Below are 16,845 nucleotides of genomic sequence, written 5' to 3'. Positions count from 1 at the left end.
GGCTTGGTGTAACAGTCAAGGGAATTACACCCAAGGTCCGAAGGCTTACCTCAATGCTTCAGTCAACCTTTGTTCACCACCAACAGGTTCCACAGTCAGTCAATCACAATACTCCACTTCTCAAATAAAACCTACACAAGGTTTAATGCAATTAACACATATTGCATCTAATAACATCTCATAGCTTATCAACCAAGCTATACAATTCATACCAAACATAAGCATGAACTTACCTAACCAATGGAGCTAATCAAGCTCCATAGCTTGCTCCAATGGTTGATCACTCACGGTTGGTCCAAATGCCTCAATCCTAGACAACACCAAGGCATAATCAACAACTAACCAAACCAAACCATCTATTAACAATGCAAGAAATCCAATGTCAAGCATCGTATTCTTGCCATTTTACAAATATACTCATTTAACTATCTAAGCTCATTTTCACCGATTAAACGCTGTTCCTAGCATTTTTCACAACATGCTCTAAGTTCCATTCTTCCTAGAACATAGCTAATTTAACAACATTTCATCAAAAACCCTAAAACACTATTCATAAACCCTAACCCATGCAATTTCCAAGAAAACATGGTTCAAGGGTTAGAATCTTACCACCAATAGTCACACAACCAAGGATTGATGACTCCTCAAGCTTCAATGGAGGTTGAAGCACTCAAAACCCCAGAATCTCACAAAGGGTCGAATTTTTTTTGAGAGCCAATATCCCTCTCCACAATGCTCCCCACTCAAAGCAAAGCTAGGATTATGAAAGAGGAGGAGATTTGGAGTGGTTTAGGCTTTGAAATCACTCAAAATGGTTGAGATTAGCTCCCCCTAGGGTTTCTCTCCCTCTCTTCCTTTCCTCCCTCTTCTTCTTTTCCTTCTTCTTCTTTCTGGCCACGGGAATGGGAGGGACAATGGGTCTTTCTTTTTGTTTTATGCCACTTAACCTTATGTTAAGTGGTTTTAAGTGGCTATCGGTTCATCTATCTATTTAACTCCAATAATTACCAAACTTCACCCAAAGTCTGGAATATTATTCTAGGAATATTTATAATTTTATTTTTATATTTTGGGCACTTTCGCCAGTACCCATTTATACCCCTTAATTTTTACTGAGTACACTTTTTAACTCCAAAGTGACTCAGATTCATTTAATTAAGCCTTATACTTAATTTTACTCTCTAAAACATGCTTAATTATTTAATTACATGTAATTTGCTAATTAATTAGGTTAGAGCTATTATATGCATCGCCTTTCATTTGTCAAAATTTTATCGCCTAACAACAGCCAAAGAAACGTACGAATACGTTCAGGTCCATGCCACCGTCAAACGCGATTCCTAGGTAAATTGGTGGACTCATCGTCACTCCTTGATATGGCCATATAAGCGGACTTCAACGAAAAACTCCCATCTGATGTCCTTGTCCACACAAAAAATTAACTATGATAAGAAATATGCTTGATAACCCAATGAGTGCAGCTCAGTTGGTTCCTTGGCGCTGAGTTAGTGGGGTTGGACATGTGTTCGATTCCCGCTGAATGCATTCTTGGGGAGGGGGCTGAACCTTTAGCCATCACTGACCCCCGCACTCCGGATTAGTCCCATAGCCGGCTCAAAGAGTCGAAGCTTGTGAGGATACCAGAGGGAGCCAACTCGCCTCAAAGAGGTAATTAGGGTTGAGTAACTCAAAAAAAAAGAAATATGCTTGATAAGAAATATGCTTAACACTTTCAACTAAATAATATCTTTTAAAAAAATATTATAAGTTTTAAAAAATAAAATTAATACAATTAACTATGAACTAATGTCTATCCATTATCATAAATAATTGATTTAAACAAATCATTAAATGCAATGGGATAACTAGTTTTTCAGTGCCAAGAAGATAAATTGCCATAATTGTTATAAAACCAGACGGACTTAATTAGGAATTTGATTCGCAACCAGCTTGGTTCAGACAATTCATCTATCAATTAAGTAACAGAAACCCATAAACCAACTCTTACATAGGTTGAACTGGTATTAAATCTGTTCCCATTTTTCGAGTTAAACCCGTTCTTGAAATTTTATATAAAAACTTTTCAGACAATTCCATTCAAAAAGCATAAATCTACATCATGAACAATTTTTTTTTTTTTGGATAAATACATCATGAACAATGAATACATATACATATAACTCTAATCACTAAATTACAACTATATAGTTACGGAGAGATTTTTTTACTCCGGTGTCTTAATCGTTAATTTTTATTTATTTAACAATTATAATTTATTGAATATATCAATTAATTGATGATTAATTTTAAATAAATTATAATAGTTAAATGAATGAAAATTAACGGTTGAGATATGAATTAAAACTTTTAAATTTTATGAATCTGGATCCTCTCATGTGAATATTCACATGACCGTGTCATGTGAAGAATCATAACCATACAAAAGTTGATCAATGGTAATAAAAGAAAAGAGAAAAAAATGTTAAAACAAATAATTACAAAACTATAAATGTTGATTTAACTTTATATGATTGTGGTCTTTCATATGACCACATCATATTTATTTTTTCATATGAGACGATGCATTTCCAAATTTTATATCGGACACCGTTTGTTAATATTATTGACTTACTGATTAATGTTAAGAATTGCGCGTGTCCGTGTTATAATTTTTATTACAAGTATAATCCTAGTACCGGTGTCACAATATACACGTACACGTACGCATAAAAAAATAAGAAAACTCATTTTTTACCATATTTGTGGCGTAACCAGCAATCACATCGTTATCAGTAGTACCATCACCATGTCCGAAATTTGGACCGTACGACCAGTAAGAAAATGTCCCACGGGAGTTTAGAAACGTGTATACCACGCCACGATCCTGAGGCTGAGACTCAGATAAGTAGGAGAACCATGATTCACGCTCAGGAACAGAGCGTAGAGATAAGTAGTTTGTGTTTGTTTGGCACGGAAAACCATTAGTTTGTGTGTTTAGACTTTGGTGCGAGTTAAGCCTCCCTTGTTTGGGTTTAACATAACAAGTTGTTCTTCGACCGTGGTTCGTTGCTTTCCTGTTACTTTTCCAAATTCCGAGTTTTCAACACTTTTCTTTCTTAATTTTTTCGCTTCAATTTAGGCTTAAAAAAAAGGCGAAATTTCAAACCAAAAGAACCATAGTATCTTTGCAGTCCCTCTGTGAACTGGATATGATATAATAGCCCGATCGATCTTGTCACATCAGGAATTAAATACTATTACATAAAACAAGACTTTTCTTTGTCGGTTTTATCTTACATATCATTATAAAAGTGTTTAAAAAAAGTTAGTTTCTTTTTCATAAATTAATCTATAGGAAAAAATATTTTTGCAGTTAATATAGATAAGTTATCTGCATTTATTCTCAAAATTACGTTCATCATGATTTCTGTCCAAAAACGATGTCGTATTGACTTACTGCAGATAAATTATCTGCAGTAACTGCAGAAAAAACGAACCCTAATCTATATTCTTTATACAATTCACTCGTAATTAATATATTTCATTGCATATAGGGATTTTAACATGGATTTTAGTTTGTCCTTTAACATGACCAGAAATTTTTTTCTACGTACACAATATTTTGTGAGCCCACACTTTAAAAAAAAAAAAAAACTATGGCACGCAAAACGAATCTCTATAACATTACACAATCACTTTCCTACAACATAACTCTTATAAAATCTTTTTAATATATATAAATTAATGGAGAATATATTTAAAAAAAAAAGTTTAACATGACATATGTTTTCAAAAACAAAATAAAGATTTAACCCACTCTTAAATAAAACAAAAAAAATTATACTTATTACATTTTTTTCATACTATCTCTTTTGTAAATAATCACTTCAACTCAAAATCTTAACCACTATCTCTTTTGGTTTACTTTTTGTGCTTTTTATTTTAATTCCACTTTAAAGTGGGGGACAGTGAGAATCGAACTTGTGACCTTGTAGTCACTCAAGCTCTGATACCATGTAAAGAACCACTTCAACCCAAAACGTTAAGGTGATGGGTGAGAGCCTTTTTAATGATTTATATTATTCACTAATATTTTAACCGATGATTTTCGTTAATCTAACGGCTATAATTTATTAGAATTTAATAATTAATTAAGAGAAATATCATTTTTGGTTCTCAGCAAATTTCACGATAACCGTTTTAGTCCCTAGTAAATAAAAAAGTTATTCGTGGTCCCTAAGAAATTCAAAATGGACCCATTTAGTTGGAATCGTGGTCCTTTACAAATTCAAAATAGACTCACATTAGTTCTCAAAACTCAAAAGGACTAAAATGGATTCACTTTGAATTTTTTATGAATCACAAATAACATTTTTATTTGTTAGGAATTAAAGCGAACATTATAAAATTTGTCGAGGATCGAAAATAATATTTACGTGTAACCCAATAAATTATAGTCATTAAATTAGCGGAGAAATTGCATTCCGATAAAAAAAAATCCTCAAATATGCCCTTAACAGAGAAGTTGCATGCTCAATGGTCGCCGTTTAAGAAGGATTTGACAACTTAAACGAGAGCCATTATTGTAGGTATGAAAATTTATTCAGAAAGGATCCACGTAGGTCGATGAGCAAAGCACTTTGTAGTACGTCCCTTTCATTCTATTGCATCGCTATAACAGTTACGTCACTCTTTATTACGATGACTTTTCTAAATTCTTACACGAAAATATTCTATTACCTAACAGTGCCAAATTTTGGAGTGCGAATTGTAAATTTAGTAAGAATGGGCTGAATTCACCGGATTTATATACGGTAAACTTACTTTTGATTTTGGAAATTTTTTTGGAATAGTAAGGAAATATAATAGATAAAGAAATGAATGATTGGAAAGATAGATAAAGTGAGATAGATAGAAAAATGTAAAAAAAAATTGTTTGGTGGGGAAAAATTTTACTGAGAAAATTAGGTAACTTTATGAAATCAACAGTGCATTAAAAGTCAGATAAACGATTTTCCGAAAAATCCCACCTTCAAATTGGGTTTCTAAACAGTGCGGATATCTATGTTTCTCATAAATCCAGACAAATTGGATAGATGGATTTTTGGTGAAAATACGTTGAAACAAACATGGTATTTCTAAAAGCCATATTTGAGAAACATAAATATCCGCTAAAAAACTCCCAACCAAACACCACCTGGCGAAAAAGGTGTTGATGTTGCCCAAAGAATCATACCCGAATAAGAATTAAAAAACAAAAGGGTTCTAATTTTTTTATTTTATTTTAAAATATTCCAATCGATTCATCTCTTCACGACTAGTCTAATTCAGAGTAGGTATTGAGATTAAGGTTTTAAATCTCTATCTAAAATAATACTGAAAAAAATCAAACACATATTTTTATTATTCACCTATTAAGTTCTCTGGTATCAATTAAGCTAGTTTGAATTCGGTAAAAATAATGGCTTGCTGATAAAAGCCAAAAAAAGCAATGTAAGTTGTTCGCATTTCCTTCTTTACTTTTGGTTACAACTTTCATCTTAATCAGAAAAAGAAAACAGAATATGTAGAAAACAAAGTAATATATTTTAATGGTTCTGTGAATTATTGGCTGCTACAATAAAAGAAGCTTCATATCCGTCAGAACTTGCACATATCTTTTCAAACACATGCAATGAGTAGTGAGTACCCATCACAGCAGTAATTCTTTTTATGCTACTTTTATTTTTTGTTATTCTTCGCTAAGTTGTATCACCATTATTCTTTTGACCAATCAAAGAAAAAAATGAGCAGATTGTGAATTTTCATAGAGAAATATAGTAAAGAGGGAAGACAGAAGCACACAAGAATTTAGCATGGAAAAAACTAATGGGGGGAAAAAAACACACGAACAGAAGAAAAAATATTCACTATGTCAAAATACTAATTACAAGGTTAGAAAAGAAGAAAAGGATAATGATGTTGCTATTTTTTATACCTAAAACCTAACTCTCTAAATACAAAACTCTCGACTCTAACTCAAAAGGAAGCACTTTTTATAATGAATAATTAAACAAAAATTGGGGCAAAAAGACTGATACCAAAATAAAATTTGGGTCACAGGGTCAAACCATGGGCCCAACAATTACATTATCTCATTAAATGAGAATTGAGATGCTTTTTGCATTGAGCCAGAAAGGCATTAGTTTGCCAAAAAAGATTGTGAGCAGCAAAACATCCAGCGTCAGTAGTTAATAGGCAAAACCAAACTCTGCAGCTGCAACAAAGAGTGGAGGAGGTTTAGAAAGAAAAACAATATATAGAGAAGCTGAGATAAGGACAGAAGGTAAAGGACAACCTTCTTTGGGACTGCGAGAGTAAAAGAATGTCTCAATCACCATTGGGGCTAGCATTCCTCACAGCAGTGCCCACCTACAAGAGGAAGGGACCAAGCCAAGGATAAGAATAAGACATGCAAGAGATCTCAACCAAAAACTTTAGAATGTCACATACGGTCAAATGCATAACTATCAAGAAATCTTATGAACTAAATATTCCAATAACTAATGCAAACTGGTTCAACTAGCCTAAAATTCTGAAATAATGAGCCAAGAACAGATATGTACTTATTCAATGAAATGGATCCAATGCTTAAGCCAGTATTATCACCTAGATAAAACATGCTAGTAGGAAAATGTTTTGTAATTAAGGGGAGTAAATGAAGAAACTGTATCATGTCTTCAGTGAATTTTTAAGTTTTAGTAAGCACAATTAGTGGCAAGGCAGAGTTTAACTTTTCGTAAAATATAAATGACATCTAAGCAAGACAGAAATAATGATGGAATTTCCTTGTTGATGTGAATTACCTTGTATGGTACATTTCGCTACTTCAGTTTCCTCAATTAATCAAGTTGATCAGACGGAATAAATGTTATAGCATTCATCAAAAGAAATTCAAATCGGTGTAATTGAAACCATGTGAATGTGGCAACAACTCTTCTACTTCAATCCTTGAACTGGAGCAACTAGAACATTTTTTGATTCGGTTGCGGCTAACAGACTCGACTTCTGCCAGGAATATGCCATAAACTGGTCTATGATCAGAGAATCTTGACTCCCCACGAACATAAGATAATTGGCGGAGGCCTCTTCCATACCACAAGATACGATCACACCTTCATGAACAAAAATTTGGATTAGATTTACATAAACAAATGATATAGTTTCAAAATAATGAGACATGACATTTCTTATGATAAAAGTATCATTCATTTGTTTCCTCTCTTCTCCGTTTACATTAGACACTAAATTTATTACATTAGACACTAAATTTATTCATACAGGCGATTATTTGCAGCAAAGAAGAAAACTACCATGCCGGGGTTCTTCTCTTTTGTTTTGAGTGCCTTTCATCACCTGCATATCTGTCTGAATTGTTAGAATACTTGTATGTGGGAGGGAAATATATTTTCCCCTCATTCCATCCTTCAAATACACGACCTCGTCTCCGTTCTATATGCAGCTGAAAGAAAAAAACTATCAAATAGTCAGTTGATATTATAAATAATTTGAGAAAAGGAGCAAAGCACTGACATACTGTAAGGGGACAAAGTATCATGCCTGGTCATTTTCTAACAAAACCTTCCAATTATGCATCTCAACAAGAGCTTTTGCTGCACGGTAAGAAAGGGCTATCCGATAATTTAAATCCCCCAGCCAAACTATTCGACTACACCAATTAAACCACTAGTTTAGGTCATCACCAGTGTATAAGTTAGGACTAAGAAGTTAATTTTATTTAGTTTCGCAATCTCCAAGCATCACATGCATGGTATATATTCAAGTCAAAAGAGATGAAGGGCTTACTCATGTTCCAGAATTGTCTGAGGAGAACTATCATCACCCACGCCATGAACCCGAGGAAACCTTGTCTTTCTGAGAATCTCCATTACATCTGAATTTCTTCTTAGCTCGTCACCCTCCTTTTGTCCAGAAGTCAAATGACTACAGACGAAGCAAAAGCTTGTTTGGTGCAAAGACATGCTAATAGATATTGAACCCTGGAAAACCCAAGAGAATGAGATTGCCTTCTCCCAATTCATTATAAACTATACTATTAAAAGAAATTTATCAAATTTACCTTGTTTCCAAGGTATCCCATTAATCCTCTACCAACACAAGACACTTTCATATTGTGAACATCATCTCTTATATCACTTTTCACCCAAACAGTTAGAAATATCCCAACCATTTGCTTACTAGCAACCAAACAGTATCTTGAGTGCCCTGTCTGTCTATCTCTGTCCTCCATAGGGAAACAACCTCTATATGACATTGGTGAGTATTGTGTCATAACTGGTGAGTCACCAGGTCCATTTTCATCATCTGAGGAAGCCCATCTATAATTGGGGTCATAGTCACTATTCCTGTGACCAAACATCATTCTATCACAGACGCTGAGACGGCGATCAAGGCATGCTTGTGGCAATGACATGTCATTGTCCATTCTCATACTATGACTCAAGGATTGGAATGACCTGCGATGGAAGAAAGAGGTTGCCTTCTGCCTCATTGATCCCTCAAAATCATCATCTAACTCTACAATAGGATCAGGGAGCGGCGAAGTAGTGTGGCATTCACCACTTGTTCCAGGAAGACTGTTTAGGGTTTTCCTAATAAGAGATAGCCATTTTCTGGCAGGGCCATTGTCTTCTGTGCCCAATACGTTTCCGGCATTTAGAGGTACAATTTCTTGAAACCTGAGTGCAAGAGAACACAAACTATTTTAGATTCTGAATTTTTATCGAGCTAAATGAGAGGACACATAATGTAATCAGAAATTTACCCAAGAACATAAATATCAGCAGGCGGAGAGGTGTGAAGCCAATCTTCCAGATTCAAATAACTCGGAGGAGATTTTCCAGCTACATTCCAAGTGGCAACGAAGATTCTGTATGCAAAAGGAAGTAACAATTCTTCTAAACCTCATTACAATAACATGGAGGGAAATAATTAAGCACAATGCACAGCAACATGAAGCATACCTATAGTTATGCACATCTGTAACCTGAGCTGCATCAGGGTCAATCTTACCTCGCCGCATTCTCTCCGAGTGCCTTCTCTTTGCTCTCTCTGTGCATTAAAATATAAATTATCTGTCCAAGAGATACAGAAGGAGACAAAAGAATAGAGGGGAAAAAATAAAAGCAAAGACAAAAGATTCCTGAAATTGTTGGATTACTGCTTACAAAAATTAATTCTTATCTTTATCTAGGTGGGGTTTAGGAATTGTGTGGTCCTAAGAAATAGCGAGGTGTATAGGTACTGAACCTGTTTTGCTTTTCTTGATAGTGCATTTCTCCCTCTGTGAACAGTTGCTCCTCCACTCTTCATCAACACCTGAAAAAGAAAAACCATAAAGTTAATAAAGCTGCGCTCTTTCCACTGTTGAATTTATCAAACACACAAACCCCCCCCCCCCCACCCCAAACCCAAAAAAAAACTAATGTTAGCAAATGGTACAAACCATGGAAGGAAGAAAACAACAAATTGCAGATCTTGGGTTGCATGTTGCAGACCCATTGAAACAAAACAAAAACTGTTATACAAAGACAAACCAAGTTCCAGAAGAAGAAGAATGGAGTACATAAAATTTATTTAACTAGAGGGAAGAGAAATATCATTTGTGTTTTTGACATGAAGCCTTAGATTCCCAATCCCAGAGCCCTTAATTACATAAAAATCATGAGAAAATTGACCAGTCACCTCCATGAAGGACATCATCTGCCTGAAAGTCCTCGGCTTTGCTCTTGATATTGAACCACTTCTTGACTAATGATTTGGGCCATGAAAGCTTCAACAAGAACAACAGGGTAAGCAATGGCAGAACACAAACGCAAAGGAATTTGAAGGAGAGGCAGTAATCATTTTTCAAACCTTGCTTTTCTTCGAGTTCTCATCTCTCATTGTTGGGACAACTTCATATAGCTTTCTGGATTAACAACAGAAACAATGGTGATGATGATATCTAATAATCCTTCTTCAATGAACCAGATGGGATTTGCTTAAAGAGATGTTCAAGTTGAAACAGTGAAGTGAGCAAGTACAATAAGACAAGATTGAAAACTCAGGACCCTGAGAATACGGGTTTCTGGTTTGTTTATATCTATATTCAAACAGATAAAAGGAAGGAAAAAGACATAACGGCTTTGACGATCAAAACAATGGGTTGAAACCGCAGAAACTATAGAAAAAAAAAAAAAAAAACACAACCAAGTTGCGGGGCAATCCTTAGTTACTAAGGTAATGTGGAGAAAACAATTCAGAGAACAAAGCAAATCCCAGTTTGGCACCAGTTTAGTCAATGTAGTACAAATCAAAACACTCACTCTCACACGGTAGTGTTTCCCTCCTTTTACTTCCACTTGTGTGTTTAGAAGAAGAAGATGACAATGTACAAGTTATAAACAGAGAGAGAGAGAGAGAGAGAGAGAGAGAGATTCTCTCTTGCAAAACAAAAACCTCGTTGTGGGTACAGAGCAAAGTATCGAATTTGAAATGGAATAAAGTGAAGGCAAGCTTCGCTCTCTCTCGAGGCCTTTTACCCCAAATCCAAGACCGACCAAGCTTAGGGACTTGGAGAGAGAGTGAGAGAGAGAGAGAGAGAGAGAGAGAGGCAATGGTTAAACTGGTCACCCACTCACACCCAACCCTGTCCAAACACAATTTAAAATGCACTAAAAATGTGCACTTTCACTCACAGGATCAGTTAAGTTAGGCTTGATCTTCTAACCAAGCAGTAGTACACTAGTACTATTACTAGTATACATCCCTTCTCAATTTTGGTCTAATATCAGAGAAAAGCAGTTAAAGACCAGAAAAAAAGATAAAGATGATGTGCCGAGTGTTGTTTGTTTCCCTTTCCTTCTTCCTTACAAAAAAAATATTTATTGTAGTTTGACTGTAACCGTATGTATACACCATCATATTATTATGGATTAGTTTTTTCTGCACTTCATGTAAATAATTTATGGCTTTATTGTTTCAACTTTGAAGATAAATAAATTATTTATATTCGCTTTCAAAATAATGTCGTTTTTTTGTTGAAAAATTAAAAAATTATAATTAAAAAGACTATTATAACCCTAAAATAATTTATAACTACCAAAATATCTTGATTTCCGCCTCAAAACGACGTCGTTAGGTAAGTTATGTACATTGACCGTAGAAAAAATGAACCCATAATTTATTTATATTGAGTCCAAAACGAGATTATTTTGGAACAGAAATCAAAGTATTTTTATAATTATAATTTATTTTAGAGTTATAATATTTTTTCTTATTATAATTTTTTAATCTTTCAATCCAAAATAACATCATTCGTTTTGAAAGTAAATATAGATAAGTTATTTACGTTCACTTTAAAAGCATTAAACCATATTATTATATACTTATCTATTGTTAAAACACTCCTTTGGGTTTTAATTTCTATTATATTTTCACAAATATATTTAGGCTATGCTACACAGATAGAAAATCTTATCTATCAATTTTCGTTTGTACAAAAGCCTATTACAGCCAGTCACCCAAAAAGAAGAGAGTAATCGAGTCTGCCTCTTTTGGTAACGTATCTTTGCAAAGTTGGAGAGAATGTTTGGTGTTTGAAAGAAAAGTGGAGGACTACTACTGATTTTGATTTCAAGGCTTCATATCAAAGCCTTTGATAAATATGCTACAAGTATTTATTTATTTTTAAAAAAAGATATGCTAGTATAAAAAATAAATATTATAAAATTATTATAAATTAATGCAAAAGTGTAATATATTATATGGAATAAGACACAGAATGAATTTGACCCCCACCGTCAATGTATATAAGGAATAGATCAAAACCAAAGACCAAAGAGGGGATGGATAAGACCAAAGAACTATGGTCAAATGAAGTATTTTTTTTACCAAAAAACAAACATGTCCCCAAGACAAAAGGAAAATTTTAACCAAACATGGGGTCTCGTATTGAGTACTTTTCATTTGCTGCAAGCTCGAATTTGCACATGGACTGTATTGATTTATTATTGTTTGCTTTTGGTGACGCGTCGTTCAATAAACTAGTGATTCACATTTAGCATAGATATAGGATCTTGTTAGGCCATTAGGAGAGTTGCTAACCCTATTTCATCTCCCTTCATATCCCACGCGATTTCCTTGGGTCTTGTGAAGTGAAACTATCTATACAATCATACTTTAATGGAGTAGAAGCACTTAAGTGCTATCTTAATGGTCTAATCTTAGTAACATGGCACATATGGAAGATTGTGTCTCCAATCCCTCTTAGCTTAAGATTCTCATTTTTATAATGACTTTTGTTTTTAGCACTATTTTTTTTTTTTTGGTGGGCGTTTTTAGCACTAAATTAACTCGTAAGTTTTAATGTATTTTTATTGGGAAAAAGAAATATTATTTTAAAGGATATAAACTTGAGTCTTTTTAGGTGATTTACACAATATGAGAGGTTATACTTTGTGTAAATATGAAAAATTACTTTTTTTTTCTCTCTCCAGTCATATCGCTCATGAGTAAAGTGAAAAAAAAAAACTTTTCAGATTTACAAAAAATATAACTGGTCATACTTTGTGCAAATCAATACAACTTAAAAAAAAAAGTCACCAGAATACAGTCATAAACCCTATTAATTTTAGAGAAATAGTTTTCTCATTTTACATGAGAAAATTTTCTCATGCTACACTCATAATATATGAGTGAGTCCCATCTTGACTTTTTTGACTTTTCACCTTTTTGTGGACCCCACTCATGTATTGTGAGTGTAACATAAAATGAAAAAATTAATTCCCTTAATTTTAATAATGTTTCAACCATGGGAAGGAGAAAACTATTAAAGTAATAGAGTTGACGACAGAAAGCCTCAAGCAACCCTAGCTCAATCTTCCACTAACAACCATATAAACCTAAAGCTTAGCCCCCAATTATTCATAGCAAAGCTTGTCCATGTGGCTGTTCCAAATTAAACAGACCCACTATCGTACTATACATTGGAGTTTGTAGAGATAGATAAATAGAGGGGAGAGAAGTACTAGGAATTTGACGAGTTTCAATTTTGTCAATTTTTAATAGCCTGAGTTAGTATTATTGCTTATATCTAATCAATCATTTTTTTTTTTGTATAAACAATCATAAAGATTCCTGTATTTTGAGTTTGCTTAATTAAGTTGTTGCCCATGTTCTTGAACAAAATGCACTTGTATTTTTCCTTCCTTTTAAGTGGTCTTAGGAATCATTCACCAGACATTAGGTTCCAATACAGGGGAAAACATTTCATTGGGTCTAAAGCGCTTGATAATGTGAACTTGTTGACTGAGAGAGCCATAAATCTGAATCTGACAGGTTCAAGATCTCTGTAGCATGTGGTTTTTTCCCCCCTTCTTTATATGCTCGCTAGAGAGACCAGCATCTAAATTGAAAGATAAATGGGTCCCATGCATTTACAATACAGTTTGAATCTTCTAATTTGCCCAGTGAAAGGTTGCTGCCTTGAGAATTGACACAACGTTGTCAATAAAATTGGGATGTATCATCATCCACTTGAAGACTCTATAATTGAATTCAATGATGAAATTTTTATGATTCTTGATCAGTGTTTTCCTTTCTCCTCTTTTATTTAATGTTTTTTTTTTTAATACCAACCCTTAGTCAAGATTTAGCAAAAATTTCATTATGAAAGTCTAGAATGCTCAAGGGTAGTACAATTAGTAAGTGAGCTAAGTTGTGCCTAAAGAACGAATTCGTGGACCTAAAAGTGTTTGGTTCAAATCGCAGGCAGAATAATTTAGGCAAATAACATAAATCTTCATGCTCTATGTCACGAAAAAAATTAATATAAAAAATCTAGAATGATATTCGAAGAATCTATAATAGAGTTAATGGAGAGAAAAAAATAATTTAATAAAAACTTGTGAGTAAATGGAAAAATTAAGTAAATTATTTTTTTTTTTTAATTTTCTATGACTTGCAGTCTATCCTCCAATTGTATTCGCCACGTGGTTGTCACACTGCAGCCGTTAAGTTATTTATTATAAAAAAGAAAGTTTGGTAGATAGAATCAACTCAAAATCCTTTATTTTCACAATATATTTATTTGTTTAGACATTTCTTTTTCTACGAGGAATAACATTCTCATAATTCTCATGTTTTCTCTTTTTTCTTTTTAAAAAAAATATTGAACAACTATTATTATTATTTATACATGTCACATAGAGCGATACGAAATATTAAGCATCATCATACTTTCGTTTTTTTAAATGTACATGTAAGAACTCACAACAGATTTATTTCATAGAATAGTCAGTAGTCAAAAAACTCGATGACCCTTTCATGGGTGTTTTATAAGTGTTTTTTTTTTTCCTCAGCCAAATTAGGTAAAAAGAAAATGGTAGATGGATTAACGAGGTAGTCAAAGGATGCATCTTTAATTGTACTTTGGCCAAAGTATCTCCTTCTCTGGGATGTAATATGTGCTTCTTTCTGTTTCTTTTGCTTTTTCAGTTTGAAACGTCCCTTATTAAGCCACCATTCCCTTTTCTCCTAGACCATCTTCATAACCGTTTGTTTTGAAGGTGTCAACTGGGCCTTTTTGTTTTTGTTTTTTATATTCTTCTCTTTGGTTGAAATCTTTTTGAATTTTTACGATTTATTATTTTTCATGTTGTAAGAGATAAATTTATTTTCTATGCATATATAAAAATATATGTACCCATATTTTCTTTTTCTATCTCTTTTTTTCACATGGATCTACTGAATCCCATGTTTTTATATTTTATCTCCTATAACATTCGAACATTAATCCCATATTTTTTTATCCCGTGTCATTTTCTTCACAATCCGGCAAAAAAGAGGTACGCCTCTGGCCTGTTGTAAACTTTTACTTGGTGATGTAGACGTCAAAATTTCTCAACTGCACTCTTTAGACACTTAGTTCTCAACACTACAAAATACAAATACAAAGTCAAATAATAGTGTGAACCAATTCATAAGCTTTGGATAATTAAATTATCACAAAAAAAAAAAGCAATATAAGTCTCACCAGCAATCACCCCTCATACTTTTTCTTTCAATGGGCAATCAAAATTTGGACAATATGCTCAATCATGGAGGCCATCCCTTGAAGTTGAACGACCACAAACAATTATCTTGTGTTTCAAGCCTCGTCGATTTATGTTAATAATGGAAGGCAGACAACAAATGTTCAGTTATAATCATATCATAGGACACTATATTTTAGCACACATAGGCTCCCACTCATCATTTGTCAATTTAGGAACGTAATACATGCATGCCATGGAAGACAAACAAGAGTAAACCTAGCCGGTTACTCTTACTACAGATCTTACGTGGGCCCCTTTATTTAATTCATTTTATATTAATATATTACTATGTTTTTTAATTCAAAATTTTCATCAATATTACACCCTCTTTTTAAATTACTATTTTATTATTATAAATTGAGGTAGGAGGAAAAAGAGGACAATTGTTGGTGTTGGAAGCAGAAACAAAATTTTTGAAGAGAAAATGGAATAAAAGAATGAGGCCAACATTCAAGTGACAAATTAAGCAAAGCAAAAGAGACATAAGGCAGGAAGAAAACCTCAGTGTGAGGCCAATACAGGATTGGTATATGATCATATGATTTGTGAAGCATACGTTAAGGACAAGATGGAGCATTGGAGCTGTTGCCAACTTAAGTTACAGAAATTATTTGCAGTTTGTGTGAAAACAATGTCCAAGAAGGAAGAAATAATTCAATTGACTTATCTCAATTTTTTCTTGGGAGAACTAAAGGGAAAGGGTGATGTTGATGTGAAACTTTTCCCGGTGGGGTAGAAAATGAAAAAGGTTTTCACCCAAACTTCTCTTGTTATTATGGCTGTGAGAGTCCCTTTCCTTATTTCATTGAACTAGCAACTAGGCAAGAGATCTTGTCACTGTCTTTCATACATATCATTTTCCGAGCTTTCATCACTGTTTTTACTTTCATTTAATAATTATGAGGCCTATATATGGCCATTTCATTTTGAGCATCTTCCTGCCACTCCAAACCCACCACGCAAGAAGTCCTTTCTTAAAGGTAAAATATGGCAATTGTGTATAACACATGCTTTTCCCATATCAGAAAATTTCATAAAATTTGCTCCACTCTTCAACAAGGTATAATGATATATTGTGGAGAAAACACAGCAAGTAGGTCTGGGACAATGACTGGTATGGACAAAATTTTCGTCAATTATGGCCTGATTTGGCAAGTGACACTTTCTAAGTAAAAATACTTCACCCGCCTTAGATGCATTGTTTTTGTTCTTGGCTTCGTCATGCTCTATTATATCTTGGGGTTATTAGTATTTTCATTCCTCAACAGCACTCATGGGTATTCTACCCCTACAATTTCGAGATATAGAGCAGACATTGAATTTGAACACTGAAAACAATTTATTTTGGCAATTTCTAAGGGTGGAATCCCTAACTTAAATATGTGAAGTCAACTGCAATTATGATTGGTGCAGGACAAACAAGAATTTCTCTACAACATAATGCTTGTCTCAATCAAAGTAATAAGGCAGATAGGTCATTAAAGGCATTACATAACCCCATGTTATTTTGAACGACACATCTCTTTCATGGACATTCCAACAAATGTTCTTAAAATCTTAATAATGACTTACAACCACCATAGTTATAGGAAATACCAACTAAACAATATGTAGGTACATCAATGCATAGATGCATAAGTTCAATTCTCTACATCAGAGAGAAGGAATAATAGTTTCTATTCATCAAGACTATAAATTGCAGCATGTA

At 33.6% G+C, this 16,845-nt stretch overlaps 1 protein-coding gene across 1 annotated transcript; it reads right to left on the bottom strand.

Moving 5' to 3' along the window:
* Positions 1-6,922: 6,922 nt before the first annotated feature.
* Positions 6,923-9,954, bottom strand: LOC133317487 (type I inositol polyphosphate 5-phosphatase 4-like). The gene is made up of 10 exons (XM_061519352.1): positions 9,916-9,954; positions 9,745-9,832; positions 9,310-9,378; positions 9,024-9,111; positions 8,825-8,929; positions 8,120-8,738; positions 7,846-8,039; positions 7,600-7,708; positions 7,353-7,501; positions 6,923-7,154 (listed from the first exon to the last, which is right to left on the bottom strand). Exons 1-10 carry the CDS (start codon positions 9,943-9,945, stop codon positions 6,923-6,925), a joined length of 1,683 nt encoding a protein of 560 aa, XP_061375336.1. The 5' UTR covers positions 9,946-9,954.
* Positions 9,955-16,845: the final 6,891 nt, after the last annotated feature.

This window comes from Gastrolobium bilobum, unplaced genomic scaffold (assembly GCF_033153095.1).
Source record: "Gastrolobium bilobum isolate Gb01-03AN ecotype WA unplaced genomic scaffold, APGP_CSIRO_Gbil_v1 utg18565, whole genome shotgun sequence".
Taxonomy (NCBI): Eukaryota; Viridiplantae; Streptophyta; class Magnoliopsida; order Fabales; family Fabaceae; genus Gastrolobium; species Gastrolobium bilobum.
This window is presented reverse-complemented; position numbering and strand designations above follow the sequence as displayed.